The sequence below is a fragment of the Monoraphidium neglectum genome (genome assembly GCF_000611645.1).
Source record: "Monoraphidium neglectum strain SAG 48.87 unplaced genomic scaffold scaffold00756, whole genome shotgun sequence".
NCBI classification, from domain to species: domain Eukaryota; kingdom Viridiplantae; phylum Chlorophyta; class Chlorophyceae; order Sphaeropleales; family Selenastraceae; genus Monoraphidium; species Monoraphidium neglectum.
Genome location: NW_014012872.1, coordinates 5,734 through 17,384, shown reverse-complemented (window position 1 = coordinate 17,384; position 11,651 = coordinate 5,734). Strand labels below are relative to the sequence as shown.

Genomic DNA, 11,651 nt, shown 5'->3' with positions numbered 1-11,651 from the left:
GCCACGTGCTGCTCCTGCCTCCAGCCAGATGCACACAAACCGACAGCACGACGGCCCCCGCCGCACGTCCCCGCACCAGCTGCGGCCCCCTCAGCGGCGGGTTGCGCGACTTGTCCGTCTCCTGCCGCTGCGCCTGGCGCTGCCAGTGGCGCTTCAGGTGGTCGTAGTCAACAGACCTCTGAGGGGGCGGTGTGTGTGTGTGTGTGTGCATGCGTGTGTGTGCGTGTGCGCGCGCGCGCATGTGTGTTTGTGTGTGTGTGTGTGTGTGCGCGCGCGTGTGTGCGTGCGTGTGCGCGCGTGTGTGCGTGTGTGTGTGCGTTTGTGTGTGCGCGCGTGTGTGTAAGTGTTTGGGGCGGGGGGTAACAACTAAACAGCAGTCGGGCACGCAATGCGCGAGCAGTGGTCCGCCCCGCCCTCCCGACAGCGCGGGCTGTGCGCGGCGCGTCTGAGCAGCCCCTGTGCTGTCCCTCGCCTCCTTGCAGCAGCAGCAGCAGCAGCAGCAGCAGCAGCAGCAGCAGCAGCAGCAGCAGCAGCAGCAGCAGCAGCAGCAGCAGCAGCAGCAGCAGCAGCAGCCGGACAGGGCCTGTTGTCTTGATGCCCCGCCCCACCTGCAGGAGCCCCGCCAACAGGCGGCTCTTGGCGGCCACGGTGCAGCGCAGCCGCGTCGACTCGTAATACAGCAGGGAGGCCGCCTGCGGGGCTGTCCAGCGGTGTGGGGGGGGGGGGGAGGGCGCGGCCGGGCGCGGCGGCTCAGAGTCTGGACGCGTGGTGTGCGATTGTCGCGCTCGCACAACCCCTTCAAAACTCCAGATGCGCTTATGAACCCATCAAGTGCATCAAAGCTGCACGTGACTCAGGCCACACACATGAAGTACTGGACCCCCTCAATTTGCTCGCATCCCCCGCCGCAGGCGGCCCGGCGGCAGGCGGCCCGGCCGCAGTCGGCTGCAGCGCGCTGCCGCGGCGAGGGCGTCACTGCAGGGGTGGGCCTCACGTGGAGTAGGGCGTCGTCTGTCGCGTCGGTCATCCTCCAGTGACGCTTGACCATTTCGGGCAGGTTCATGGCCTCCACGCCGACGGTCCCCAGGTGGAAGCTTCCCAGCAGCTCCAGGTATTGGTACAGGATGTCAGCCGGGACGCTGACCTGGCGGGAGGGGTTTGATGGCCGATGCGGGCGGCAGTTGAGCGTGCGAGTGTGAGAGGGAGGAGTGCGAAAATCCATTCAGGAAATGAATTCAGGACGGGTGAGCGGGCTGTGGTTGGCTCTGGCACGTGCAGCCGGCTTCCGATGGCGGCCCAGGGGTGTGCCTCACCTGCCGCATCCGCTGTGCGGTGGGCAGCGCCCGCCCTCACCTTTGCCAACTCGATGAGCCCGAACCCGTCTTCTGCCGCCACCGCCTGCTGCACCGTCACCACGAGGCGGCTGCTGTAGGGCATGAGCGCCCACAGGGCGGGGTTGGAGAGGAGCGCCTCCGACACCGGGGGGACGCGCAGTGACACGTCATTCTCCAGGGCACTCGTCAGGTCACGCCTGGTCATGTTTGGGGAGGGGTGTCGGCCATGTGGGGGTTTGCAGGGTTTGCAGTCTTTTCAGGGGGGGGGGGTAGATTGGGGTTTAGGATTTTGGCGGTAGACAATGAGTGTTATCATGGATGGGCAATGAAGGGGTGCTGGGGCAACACGGGGGGCTCTGAGGTATGGGGGTGGGTTGTGAGGGTCGAGATGGGGTGTGAAGACCTGGGAGGGGGTGGGCAGGGACCCGCGTCGCGCTGCCACCCCCCCCCAACACACACACACACACACCACGGCCAGCTGCTGGGCGGCACCTCCCCCAGCTCACCAGGCCGCCATGGCGATCGATTGAGACAGGATCTGGCGGTCATGCAGGAGAGAGTGACGGGCGGGGGCAGAACCAGATCAGCACGGCACGAGGTGGGGCCCGACACAGCCGACACCCCACCCCTGTCCCCTGGCTATGCGCCCACAGCAGTGGCCCGTGAGTGCCGCGAGCCGCCCCTGATGCGGCTGCCATCGGTGGTGGCCAGTGCGACGTATGCTGCTGCACCTACCCATGCCGCCCGCTTGCATGCACCAGCAGCAGCCCCTCCCTGAAATGCCCTGGATCCCCGTCCCTGCGCACAAGCACGCACACGCACAGTGCGCTGAGTAGTAGTACTACCCCCCGCCCACCGCGTACTGGGTGGCGCCGCCCTTGTCCATAACCAGGTGGTCTTCGAAGCGGTCAAGCAGCGCCTCGAATTCCCACGCATTGAACTTGAACACAGCCAGCGTGCCGCCAGATTCGGAGTCCAGGAGTGCCTTGTAGACGGCGTCCTCGCAGCCGGGCAGGAGGAGCGCGCTCTCAGCATGCTCCCTCAGGCACGCGCGCAGGCCGCCGCCCGCATCGCGATCAAAGAACGCGCCCGCCGGCGCGGCGGCGCCGCCGCCGCCGGCCATCCAGCTGTCCACAAGGGAGGGCGAGCGGCGCGCGGCCCTGGGGCAGGCGGCGCGGAGCAGCGTCGACGCGGGGCCGCCGCCGTCTGGGGCCCCGCGGGGGGGATCCAGGGCGGTCACAAACACACGTGCGCTCTGACCCCGTCGCGGGACGCGCCACTGCCAGGGGAGGCCCATCATATGCTCAGCGCAGCTGGGCTTGTCGCCTTCGGTGGTCCCGGGGCGGCAGAGGCCCGCGTGCACGATGCCCTCTCGCCAACTGTATTCCACCGCATCCTGCGACAGCGCTGCACTGCAAGCAAGGAGGGATGCTGCCAGGGCCAGCAGCAGACGGTTGCTGCCCATTATGCGGGCTATATTGCAGCCTCGGAGTCGGCTGGCGCCCCCAGCCGAATACCGAATCGCAATGATCTGATGATACGCCCCCTGGAGGTCGATTTCGTTGTCTCATTGACACGTACTGGGGAGGATATCTGGGTTGCAACCATATCATCTGAATTTGTTTTGTTACGCGGCACTGTACAGTATGGCATGTCGTACAGAGGGAAGTGATCCCCAGCGGGATGGAGATGCGCCGCCAGCTAGGAAGCGCGGAGGCCACATGGCCGCTCTTTGCTGCGGTACCGAAGAGTACAGGCCCTGAATAAGGGCGTTTTGGGGCCGTGTGGCAATGTACCGTACGCTGATCGAAGAACCAGATTATGTAGTTGAGCCAGCACGCATTTGAACTGCCCATGCAATCGCGAGGGCGCGAGAGGGGCGGGTCGTGCTGTCCTGTAGTCCAACGTCTGCCACTGCTCCTCAATTTGAGTTGTAGGTGATGGGAGTCCAGCAGCACGGTACTCCGGCAGATGGTGGTACCCTTCGGTCTGCACGCCCAGGTGAACGACGATCCGAAACCGCCAATGGCCACCAGGCTTGACAAAACCGCATGGGTCGCGATTGCTCGTGCGAGCCCCCCGGTATCACAACAAAGCCCAGGCTTCACATATAGTACACAGTGCAGGGTTGTATGACAACTAATGCAATCCCATCCGTTACACCGCAGCAGCCAAGTGGTAGGTCAGATGGCTGCGGGTGCAGCATCAGTCACATGCACCAACAGAGTTGCACCCCGTAGCTGCGGCGTGGGCCCTGTGATTGACGGCATGGGCATGTATTGCTTTAGACCCACAGTTCACTGGCACCTGACATCGCGACAAGGAGTCTGCCCGCAGATGCCGGGCACATGAAGGCCATTTGCCTACTGGATGCCAAAAATGCCAAGGGCAAAGCAGACTGAAAGCGTGAGCTCTCCTCACCACTCAATACATACCGCAATATCAATTGTGCATGTACCCCGATTTGCTTGTGCCTTGCCCCGAACTGGCTCTTCGGCGGTTCTTCGTGCACACGCAGCTCGACTGTCACGGCCTCCCGCAGCTCCATATGTTGACGTATTAGACTTTTAGAAGCTGCTTCATTCATCGTAAAGCTGGTGTGTCAGTACCCAACGCCGCTGCAGGCGCTGCTCGTGCTGCTGCATTGCCAGGCAGTCCTCGAGGCGCCACAAACGCGCCCATCAGAGGCAGGAGCAGCGCGCCCCAGGGACAACCAAGGAGCCCAGCCCCAGCGCAGGCATTCACTCTTGTCCTGAGCGCCTGCGCGGCGCTCCAGGCCAGGGGGCCTTGCGAGCGATGCCAGCGGCCGCTGTGGGCAAGGCCCCCAAGGTCAAGGCCCTGCGCCCCGGCCAGGTCGTCACCAACACACTCGGCACCGGCGGTGCCTCCAAGCCCCGGGGCTACAGCTCCTTCATCGAGTTCTACCGCGCCGCGACCCGCGCGCGCGACCCGCCCTGCTTCGCGGCCGGCTGCCGGGGGCGCGGCACGAGCGGGGGCCACGTGAAGCTGGCGCCGTCGCCGCTGCTGGCGGCGTTCAAGCTGAGCTGGTACATCGTTCCGGCCTGTCCGGCCCACAACAAGCGGTCGTCCTGCGGGTCGTACCAGGTGCGGGGTGGGACAGCAGCGGCACGGCACTCTAGTCTTGACGGGTGGGCTCCGCAGGCCCCTGCGCAAGCCGGTCTGCCGCTCTCTGGGGCGCAGAGCGAGCAACAGTGGATAAGAGCTCACATGCGGACGCGGCAGCTTGATCCAGAACTTTGCATGGCGGTGTTCTTGAATAGGCGTCTGATGTTGGGGCGCCCACCCTGCATTGGGCTGAGCTTCCGTGGAAGCAAGCAGGGTCGCAGCCCAGAGTGCCCGAAAAAGCGACCCCCAGCTGGCCTACCAGGTGCGCGCTTCCCCCCCTCCTGTCGCACTCTTTCTTGCGCAGGTCAAGGCTGGAACCCTGGCTGTGCGCGTGGAGACATCCTTGGCGGACCGCGTGTGCAGCCTCCCCGCTGACGGCAAGAAGCTGGTGGCAGCTGCCATGGGCAAGCACCACCTGTGATGCGTGACGGGCTGGGGTGGCAGCAAGTAGGGGGCGCGGCAGAGGCTGCGGCCAGCGGGGGCACACCTGGGCGAGTCCTGGGCCAGCTGGCGGGTAAAATTGGCTTGTCACTCGCAACATGGACGCAAAGGCCGCGGAACTCGCAGTCAACATCAAGGGGGTAACTTTGACTGTAGCGGCGGCAAAGTGCGCATTTATAGGCTTGGTTTGATGTCTGCCGTACAGCTGCTTGCTTGTTGCGCGCTCCTTATTGAGCAGCCCACCTTTGCAATCTATAGCAAGCATGTGCACGTACAGAATGTGTCCACCATATTTCCTTTGTGCTGTGCTGCAGTAGCTGTGTTGTTGTGTTTGTGTACGCGCCGTACGTTCAAGCGTGGCAGTGCTCACGCAACCTGATGCGCACACTGGCACTTGCTCACGTACTCAAATGCTGTCAAGAAGTGCAGATGTGAGACCTGACAAATGTTCAGCGGCTGCAACAAGGAAATCCAGGATCCAGCCTCAGCCCATGTTAGCCACAGTCCGTACGAGCATAATTCATTATTACGTATAAGTGCACGGACCGGAGTGTCACCGAGTCATCCGGGATGGCAGCGAAGGTTACGGCTCGCCTCGCACCGGCAACCTCTCCGCCGCCGCCCCCGTCACGGCAGCTGCTTCGGCGGCCGCCGCCGCGGCCCCCAGCCCCGCAGCGCGGCCGGATATCCATGCCCACAGGAAGTTGAACCCCCCGATGCGGCCGAAGACGTCGACGATCTCACCACACAAAAAGAGGCCCGGCAGCACCTTGGGGGGGGGGCAGCGATGTGGGGTTGTGGGGAAGGGGGGTATGACGCCAGCCAGATGTGCGGGGAGAGGGTTGCGTTTTCGGGCAGTGGTAGACGAGTAAAGCACGGAGCGACACAGCACCACTCAACGGTGGGGGTCCAGCATGGTTCACACTCTGGCCGGCACAGGGTGATGCGTCGCATTATTGTGGTGTTGCACAGACACTGCTGCCAGGGCCCAGCTCTGCCGGGCCCCTCACGACCACCACCATATGCGTGAGCCGTTGCCCCGCCCCTCTCACCGTGCTCTCCCCCGTGCGGCAGTTGATCTGGTTGAGGGGCACCCCGCCGCCGGTGACCTGCCAAGGGAAGCGACAGCGCGGCAGCACCCGAGCCAGATCAGCAGTTCTCCACCCCCAACAATTCATTGTCTCCCGAGTCACGTCCCTTCATCACCCCGTTCGCGCGCGCGCGTGCGCGTGCGTGCGTGTACGCAAGCGTGCGTGCGCGCGCGCGCGTGCGTGCGTGTGTGCGCGCGCGCGCGCGTGTGTGTGTGTGTGTGTGTGTGTGTGTGTGTGCGTGCGCGCGTGGCATGCTGTCCCTAAATGCAGTGTGCCGTGCCCCCAGGGCCCCACCTCGGCCTTCTTGTAGCCCTCGTGCCCCGTGAGGTCCAGGGGGTAGGCCGTGAGGGCCGACACCAGCGCGGCACGCTCCTCCTTGCGCAGCTGGGCGTGTGTGTGTGAGTGTGTGTGTGTGTGTGTGTGTGTGTGTGTGTGTGTGTATTTGTGTGTGTATATTTGTGTGTGTTTGTGTGCATGTGTGCGTGTGTGCGTGTGTTTGCGTGTGTATGTGCGCGCACGTGCGTGGCAGGTTGTTGCTGAGATAGAGAGTGGCGTCGGGAGGGGCAGGGTTTTGGGCAGCAGCTGGTAGATGATCAACCCGACGGCTGGCCATGCTGCTGAGGGCGCACACATCGTGGGCCCCAAACTGCGACGCAGCGGGAGGCGCCCTCCTCACCAGCAACCCCCCACCTGTGCCGCCGTGCGCCCCGTGATGCCCAGTGCGCTGCAGAGTGCCAGGGCCAGGCGCTCCTTGAGCCCGCCCCGCTGCAGCAGGGTGGCCACCAGGGCCGGCCCCCCCTGGCGCAGGCGGGCGTCCCAGTCCTCGGGGGCGTCACCCGTCCAGTTGGCACGGATGACTGGTGTGGGGTTAGGCCAAGGTGGTGTGTGCGGGGGGCGGGACCCCAGGGGGAGTGGGCCGGGGCTTGAATGGTGTCAAAAGCTTCAGCCAAGAGGCTCACTGTGGGGGAAAGAAGGAAGCAACTCAATTGCTGTGGACCGTCTCCTTTTGTGTCTAGGCGGTTGCACTGGGCCTGCAGGGCAGCTACACAAACACACTGCCCCATCAAACCCCTCAGCAGACAGCGTTTGCTCCACGTCATTCACCCAGCTGCGCCCACCTGGCGGCGTCTCCCCCCTCTCCAGCGCCACCACAGCCCTGTGGCTCAGGTCCAGCACCGCAGGCCCAGAGTAACCCTTGTGCGTGAACAGGAACCCGCCCCGCTGCGCCACAGCCACGGACGCGCCGCCGCCGCCGCCCTTGTTGCCCCCCTTGCCCTTGGCTTTCTTGCCGCCCCCCGGGCCGCCGCCTTCGCCGCTTCCTGATGCGCCGCTCGCGTCATCGGCGGCGGGGGCCGGGGCGGCGCGGTGTGCTGACAGCTTGACAGAGGGCAGCGTGAGGCCGGCCAGCTGCTCCCCCCCGGGGTGGCGGCCCAGGAGGGGCGTGAGGGCCGCGTAGGGCTGCGCCAGCGAGTGGCCCAGCTTCGCGACGATGCGGTGGCCTGGGGGGAGGAGGGCAGGAGTGGGTGCGGTCATCTGTGTTTGAGATGGGTGTTGGGGCGAGGGGGAAGGAAAGGGCTGTGGCGGCCAAGCCCCAGGGGGGAAGGGAGGCGCTGGCGCGGATGTGGTCTGCAGTTGGCGGGGGGAAGGCAGGGCCACTGGCAACTGAAAGCAGGGAGGAATCCGCTCATGCATATCAGAGGAAATGCAGAAGGCTCGCAGGCGCACAATTTGAGCCGCCCAAGGAGTACCAAACCACGAGTGTGCTGCGTTGCGTGCCGCACAACGCCGTGAGTGTGCGGACCTCACCAGTGCCGTCCGTCCCAACAGCAGGGAAGGACAGGCCCCCAGTAGCCAGCACCACGGTGCGCGCCCGCACGCCAGTGCCGCCTGCCAGGCGGCACACCCAGTCGCAGCGCTCCGCGCCGCCGCCCGTCACACGCTTGCGCTTGCCCTTGCCCCCAGTATTGGCACCTCTGCTGCCCCCGATTTCGATCTGGCCTGCATCCCCTGCTGCACCCACCTCAGTCCCGCTGCTACTGCTATTGCGACTGCTGCTGTTGCTGCTGCTGTCCCCGTTTCTGCCGTCATTGTCGCCGACATCATCGCTGCTACTGCTGCGGCTGCTTTTACTGCTGCTGCACTGTTCCAGGCCCTCAAGGCTCGAGTCGTACCTTTTCCGGAGCGTTGGGGGGGGGGGGCGGTGAGAGGGAAGAGGGGGTGCGTCGAGGAGCGATGCAGGGGCGAATTCCAACAAGTTTGGAGGCAGCAACATCCCCAGCATAATGCGGCCCTGCACCATCAACAGGGCATGTGCAGTGCTGTGGCCTTGCAAGTATGAAAGTCCACCGAGGACCGCGACCGACAGTTGGGAGGCAAAGGTTGTCCACACTGCGCGCCCGGCGCACGGGCCTTGCACGCGGCCGTCCCGGAGTCCTGCGGGCCTTGGTGTGGGGGCGCACCTGAACTGGACCCCTGCCCGCCTGCAGGCCGCCACCAGGGCGTCCCTCACGTCACGGGAAGAGTTGGAGGCCTTTGGGTGGGAGGGCAGGTGTGGCGGATCAAAGGGGTTCAGGGAGCAAGGGGGAGGGTGCACGGGGGCATAGATGGGATGGTGGGCTCCTGGGAATTCCATTGGATAGTCTGTTGCGATGCGCTACTGGACAGGACAAGACACCTCATCTCCGCCCCGTGTTCCACCAATCCAACCCAACCCTTCGCCCCGCCCCAGAGCAGAAAGTGACGTGCCGCAGCAGCCGCCCCTCCCCCCCCCTCTCACGGGGAACCACTTTGCGTTGGCCTCCTCCAGCTCCAGGGCCAGACCAATGTCATCCTCAAGCCTTGTTGTGTTGTGTGTGTGTGTGTGTGTGTGTGTGTGCGTGTGTGTGTTTGTGTGTGTGTGTGTGTGTGTGTGTGTGGCACGTGTGCTTCATGTGGGCGCAGGCCCACTGCAACAGGCAGGCAACCGGGCGATACCGCCGCATGCGCAGGAGGCCTGAATACTTCCTCGGCACGAGGGTATATGCACGAGCCCCCGCACCAGGCCCAGGAGTTGGCAGGACGCCCAGCCACCAAGGCAAGCCCTGCACTTCCGGAGCTTCCCCCCTCCCCCCCTCGTGTCCGCACCACTCCTTGGCGCCCTCCAGCGTCCAGGTGGCGAAGGCGGCCCTCAGTGCGCTGCGCGACGACTCTGTGAAGAAGTCGGTGTCCAGGTCAGCCACCAGCGGCAGGATGTTGCTTTGGGGGAGGGAGGGGGTGACGAGGGGCGGGGGGAGGTGAGGGTGCGCAAGCGGCGTCGCAGGTCAACGATGTGGTACTTTGGGCGGCTGGAGGATCTGGTGTGACGGGCCTCGCGGCAAGTTGGCAGCCAGCGACTCAACCGCGCAAGCGTCCTCCGCACAGGGGCGGGGGCGCGTCACGGCCCCCACCACACTTGGGCCTCTCCCTGCGGCCTGCTCCAGCAGGAGGCTGCGCCAGCTCATTTCGCCCCTCCACCTGCCTGCCGCACTCAAACCACCATCACCCACACCAGCGCAACACCGGCCGTCCCTCTGCCCCCCTCCTCCTCGCCCTGCTCCTGGCTGTGCAGGCGCCGGTGGCTCCTTGCCGATGACAACCCCCAGTCACGTACCCCCTCCCGCGGGAGTCGCGCCATCGGCCCCCCCCTCTGCAACACCTTGGCGCGTTTAGCAGCCCTTGATCAACATCGCCCCCTCATCCGCCCCAGCCGCTGGATCCCCCCCCACCCCCCCACCCTCACCTCCCCTCCCCCCCCACACACACACTCAAAAACCTTGACACAGATGTGCATGTACGCACGCGCACGTCCGTGCAAAGCCATGCGCGCACCATCTGCTGCCCCCGCTCATGAGTATCTTCTTGCCGGCCTCCCGGGTGCGCTCCAGCACCAGCACCTGGGTGGAGGGGTGTGTAATAAGGTGTGGGAAGATGCCCAGGGGGGGGGGGGTCCTGAACAGGCACCGCTGTAGGCACCCCACCCGTCTCAACGGTGCCAAGAACGGTCGGGGCAAGAGTGCAAAGCACGCCGCACGCCAAAGGGGCCACCGGTACCGGGCGGGGCTGACCCTGAGCCCCACCTGTGCGCCGGCTTGAGCTGCAAAGTAGGCCGCCGTGAGGCCTGCCGCCCCCGCACCCACCACAACAACGTCCTCCGCCGCCCCAGGCTGAGCCTGCCGAGCGCCGGTGCTGGTGCCGTCGCTGCCGCCGCCGCGCGGGACCCGTCCGCGAGTGTCGTGCGCAGGTGCCGCCGCCGGCCGTGCGCCTGCCGAGCAGCCACGGGCGCCGCCGCTCCGTATACTCGGGCGAATCGTGGGCCCTAGGCGCGATGCAAGCAGCCCTCGCATGGCGTACGAGTGTCGGTGCCGCTGCAGCAGTCACAGTTGCTGACGCCTGCGTTCGCGCTCCGCTGCTGCTGCCGCTGCGAACCGTGCAGTACTGGGCGGTGTTGTGCCAGCTGGCCTCCCACGATGCGCAATTTCTAGGGGACTATTTTGTTTTTGTAGTTCATGAAATCCCCGTGTCCTCATTCGATATCAGCGTTCGCGGCTCTTGAAATCCACTGGTGCACCGGGTGACCTTCGTGCTTGGCTACGTGGATTGGATTACCGCCGATAACTAAGTGCAGAGCGTCTCACCCCGGCTTCAGGATCCGAGGCTTTCGCATAGTTGCTTATCCCACCTGAGGTGCCGAAAGCCGCACCGGTGATACAATGGCTGCTCAACTCGCCTCTCAAAGGACGTCTACGGCACCTAGAACAGCCTTCCGGCCGACCCCGGCCGCAGTGCAGCATGGCACGCGCGCTGCCGCTCGTGTCGCTCGGCTACAGCGCCCTGGGCAGCAGTCCTGCTGCCAGCTCGCCAAGGCTGCAGTGTCGCCGCAGCAGCAGCACCCGCAACGTCGGACCGCCGTCCGCGTCTCCGCCGCCAAAAAGGCCGTGGCGGCAGCTGTTGTGTCGGCATCGACCGCCTCATTTCCCGGGCTGCAGCAGGCGGTGGCGCCCCTGGTGCCCGTGGCGGTGGCTGTCGCGGTCGTGACGGTGGGGGCAGTGGCGCTGCTGGTGAGCCTCGGGGCTTGTATCAGGCCCAATCGCAATCTTTGTGCTGGCTTATGAATTCATAAAGAGGCGCTGCGATGCACCACGCCACTGTCTATGCAGAAACCCGTTCCGATTCCCAATCACTGCTCCAAGCAACCATCCTGTGCGCGACACCCACGCGCACGCCCCCCGGCCAGATGGCCGTGGCGCCGACCTCCACGCTGACGCGCCGCGTGTCGCGCTCCAACAAGCCGTACGCGCTACTGGCCCTGGCCTACGGCGTGGCCCTGGCCGCGTCGTGGCAGGCCGACACGCTGCAGCTGATGATGCCGGGCAGCCTGGCAGAGGGATTCAAGGGTGAGCGCTGGCCCAGCGGTCGCTTTGGCAGCACTGAACATGAATTAATGCGCGCGCGATACGAGGCAAATAGGGCGTCCTTTGCTTGGCCCAGGGCCCATGAGGGGCGCGCACCTGGGGAGCCTGCTTGTGGTGGGCGGCCTCCTGCGCAGCCAGGCAACGGCGCACCGCTGCCTCATCCGCAGCCTCCATCATGACGAAGCGACGCGATGTCCCCCTCTCTCTTGCCCACTCCCCCCCCCCCCCCC

At 65.5% G+C, this 11,651-nt stretch overlaps 5 protein-coding genes across 5 annotated transcripts in view; 2 read left to right on the top strand and 3 right to left on the bottom strand.

The window, feature by feature from the left end:
- The window catches only part of MNEG_5166 (hypothetical protein), a gene marked incomplete at both ends in the record, with an annotated part of 3,310 nt that extends 1,459 nt beyond the window's left edge, over window positions 1-1,851 (bottom strand). The window contains 5 exons of the mRNA XM_014046362.1: window positions 77-178; window positions 609-692; window positions 995-1,144; window positions 1,354-1,531; window positions 1,841-1,851. Coding sequence (XP_013901816.1) covers window positions 77-178; window positions 609-692; window positions 995-1,144; window positions 1,354-1,531; window positions 1,841-1,851 — 525 coding nt within the window. The remainder of the gene's footprint in view (window positions 1-76; window positions 179-608; window positions 693-994; window positions 1,145-1,353; window positions 1,532-1,840) is intronic.
- A 324-nt stretch (window positions 1,852-2,175) lies between these two features.
- MNEG_5165 (hypothetical protein) lies at window positions 2,176-2,634 on the bottom strand (the record flags this gene model as incomplete). Its single annotated transcript, XM_014046361.1, has 1 exon — window positions 2,176-2,634. One exon carries the CDS (start codon window positions 2,632-2,634, stop codon window positions 2,176-2,178), a length of 459 nt encoding a protein of 152 aa, XP_013901815.1.
- A 1,496-nt stretch (window positions 2,635-4,130) lies between these two features.
- MNEG_5164 (hypothetical protein) lies at window positions 4,131-4,881 on the top strand (the record flags this gene model as incomplete). Its single annotated transcript, XM_014046360.1, has 2 exons — window positions 4,131-4,439; window positions 4,765-4,881. The coding sequence occupies 2 exons, from the start codon at window positions 4,131-4,133 to the stop codon at window positions 4,879-4,881; spliced, it is 426 nt and encodes a 141-aa protein (XP_013901814.1).
- A 603-nt stretch (window positions 4,882-5,484) lies between these two features.
- MNEG_5163 (hypothetical protein) lies at window positions 5,485-10,673 on the bottom strand (the record flags this gene model as incomplete). Its single annotated transcript, XM_014046359.1, has 12 exons — window positions 5,485-5,670; window positions 5,954-6,010; window positions 6,287-6,376; window positions 6,683-6,849; window positions 7,111-7,491; window positions 7,799-8,163; window positions 8,452-8,522; window positions 8,769-8,829; window positions 9,116-9,226; window positions 9,839-9,903; window positions 10,087-10,207; window positions 10,645-10,673. 12 exons carry the CDS (start codon window positions 10,671-10,673, stop codon window positions 5,485-5,487), a joined length of 1,704 nt encoding a protein of 567 aa, XP_013901813.1.
- A 570-nt stretch (window positions 10,674-11,243) lies between these two features.
- The window catches only part of MNEG_5162 (hypothetical protein), a gene marked incomplete at both ends in the record, with an annotated part of 2,183 nt that continues 1,775 nt past the window's right edge, over window positions 11,244-11,651 (top strand). Inside the window, one exon of the mRNA XM_014046358.1 lies at window positions 11,244-11,403. Within this exon, the coding sequence (XP_013901812.1) occupies window positions 11,244-11,403 (160 nt within the window). The remainder of the gene's footprint in view (window positions 11,404-11,651) is intronic.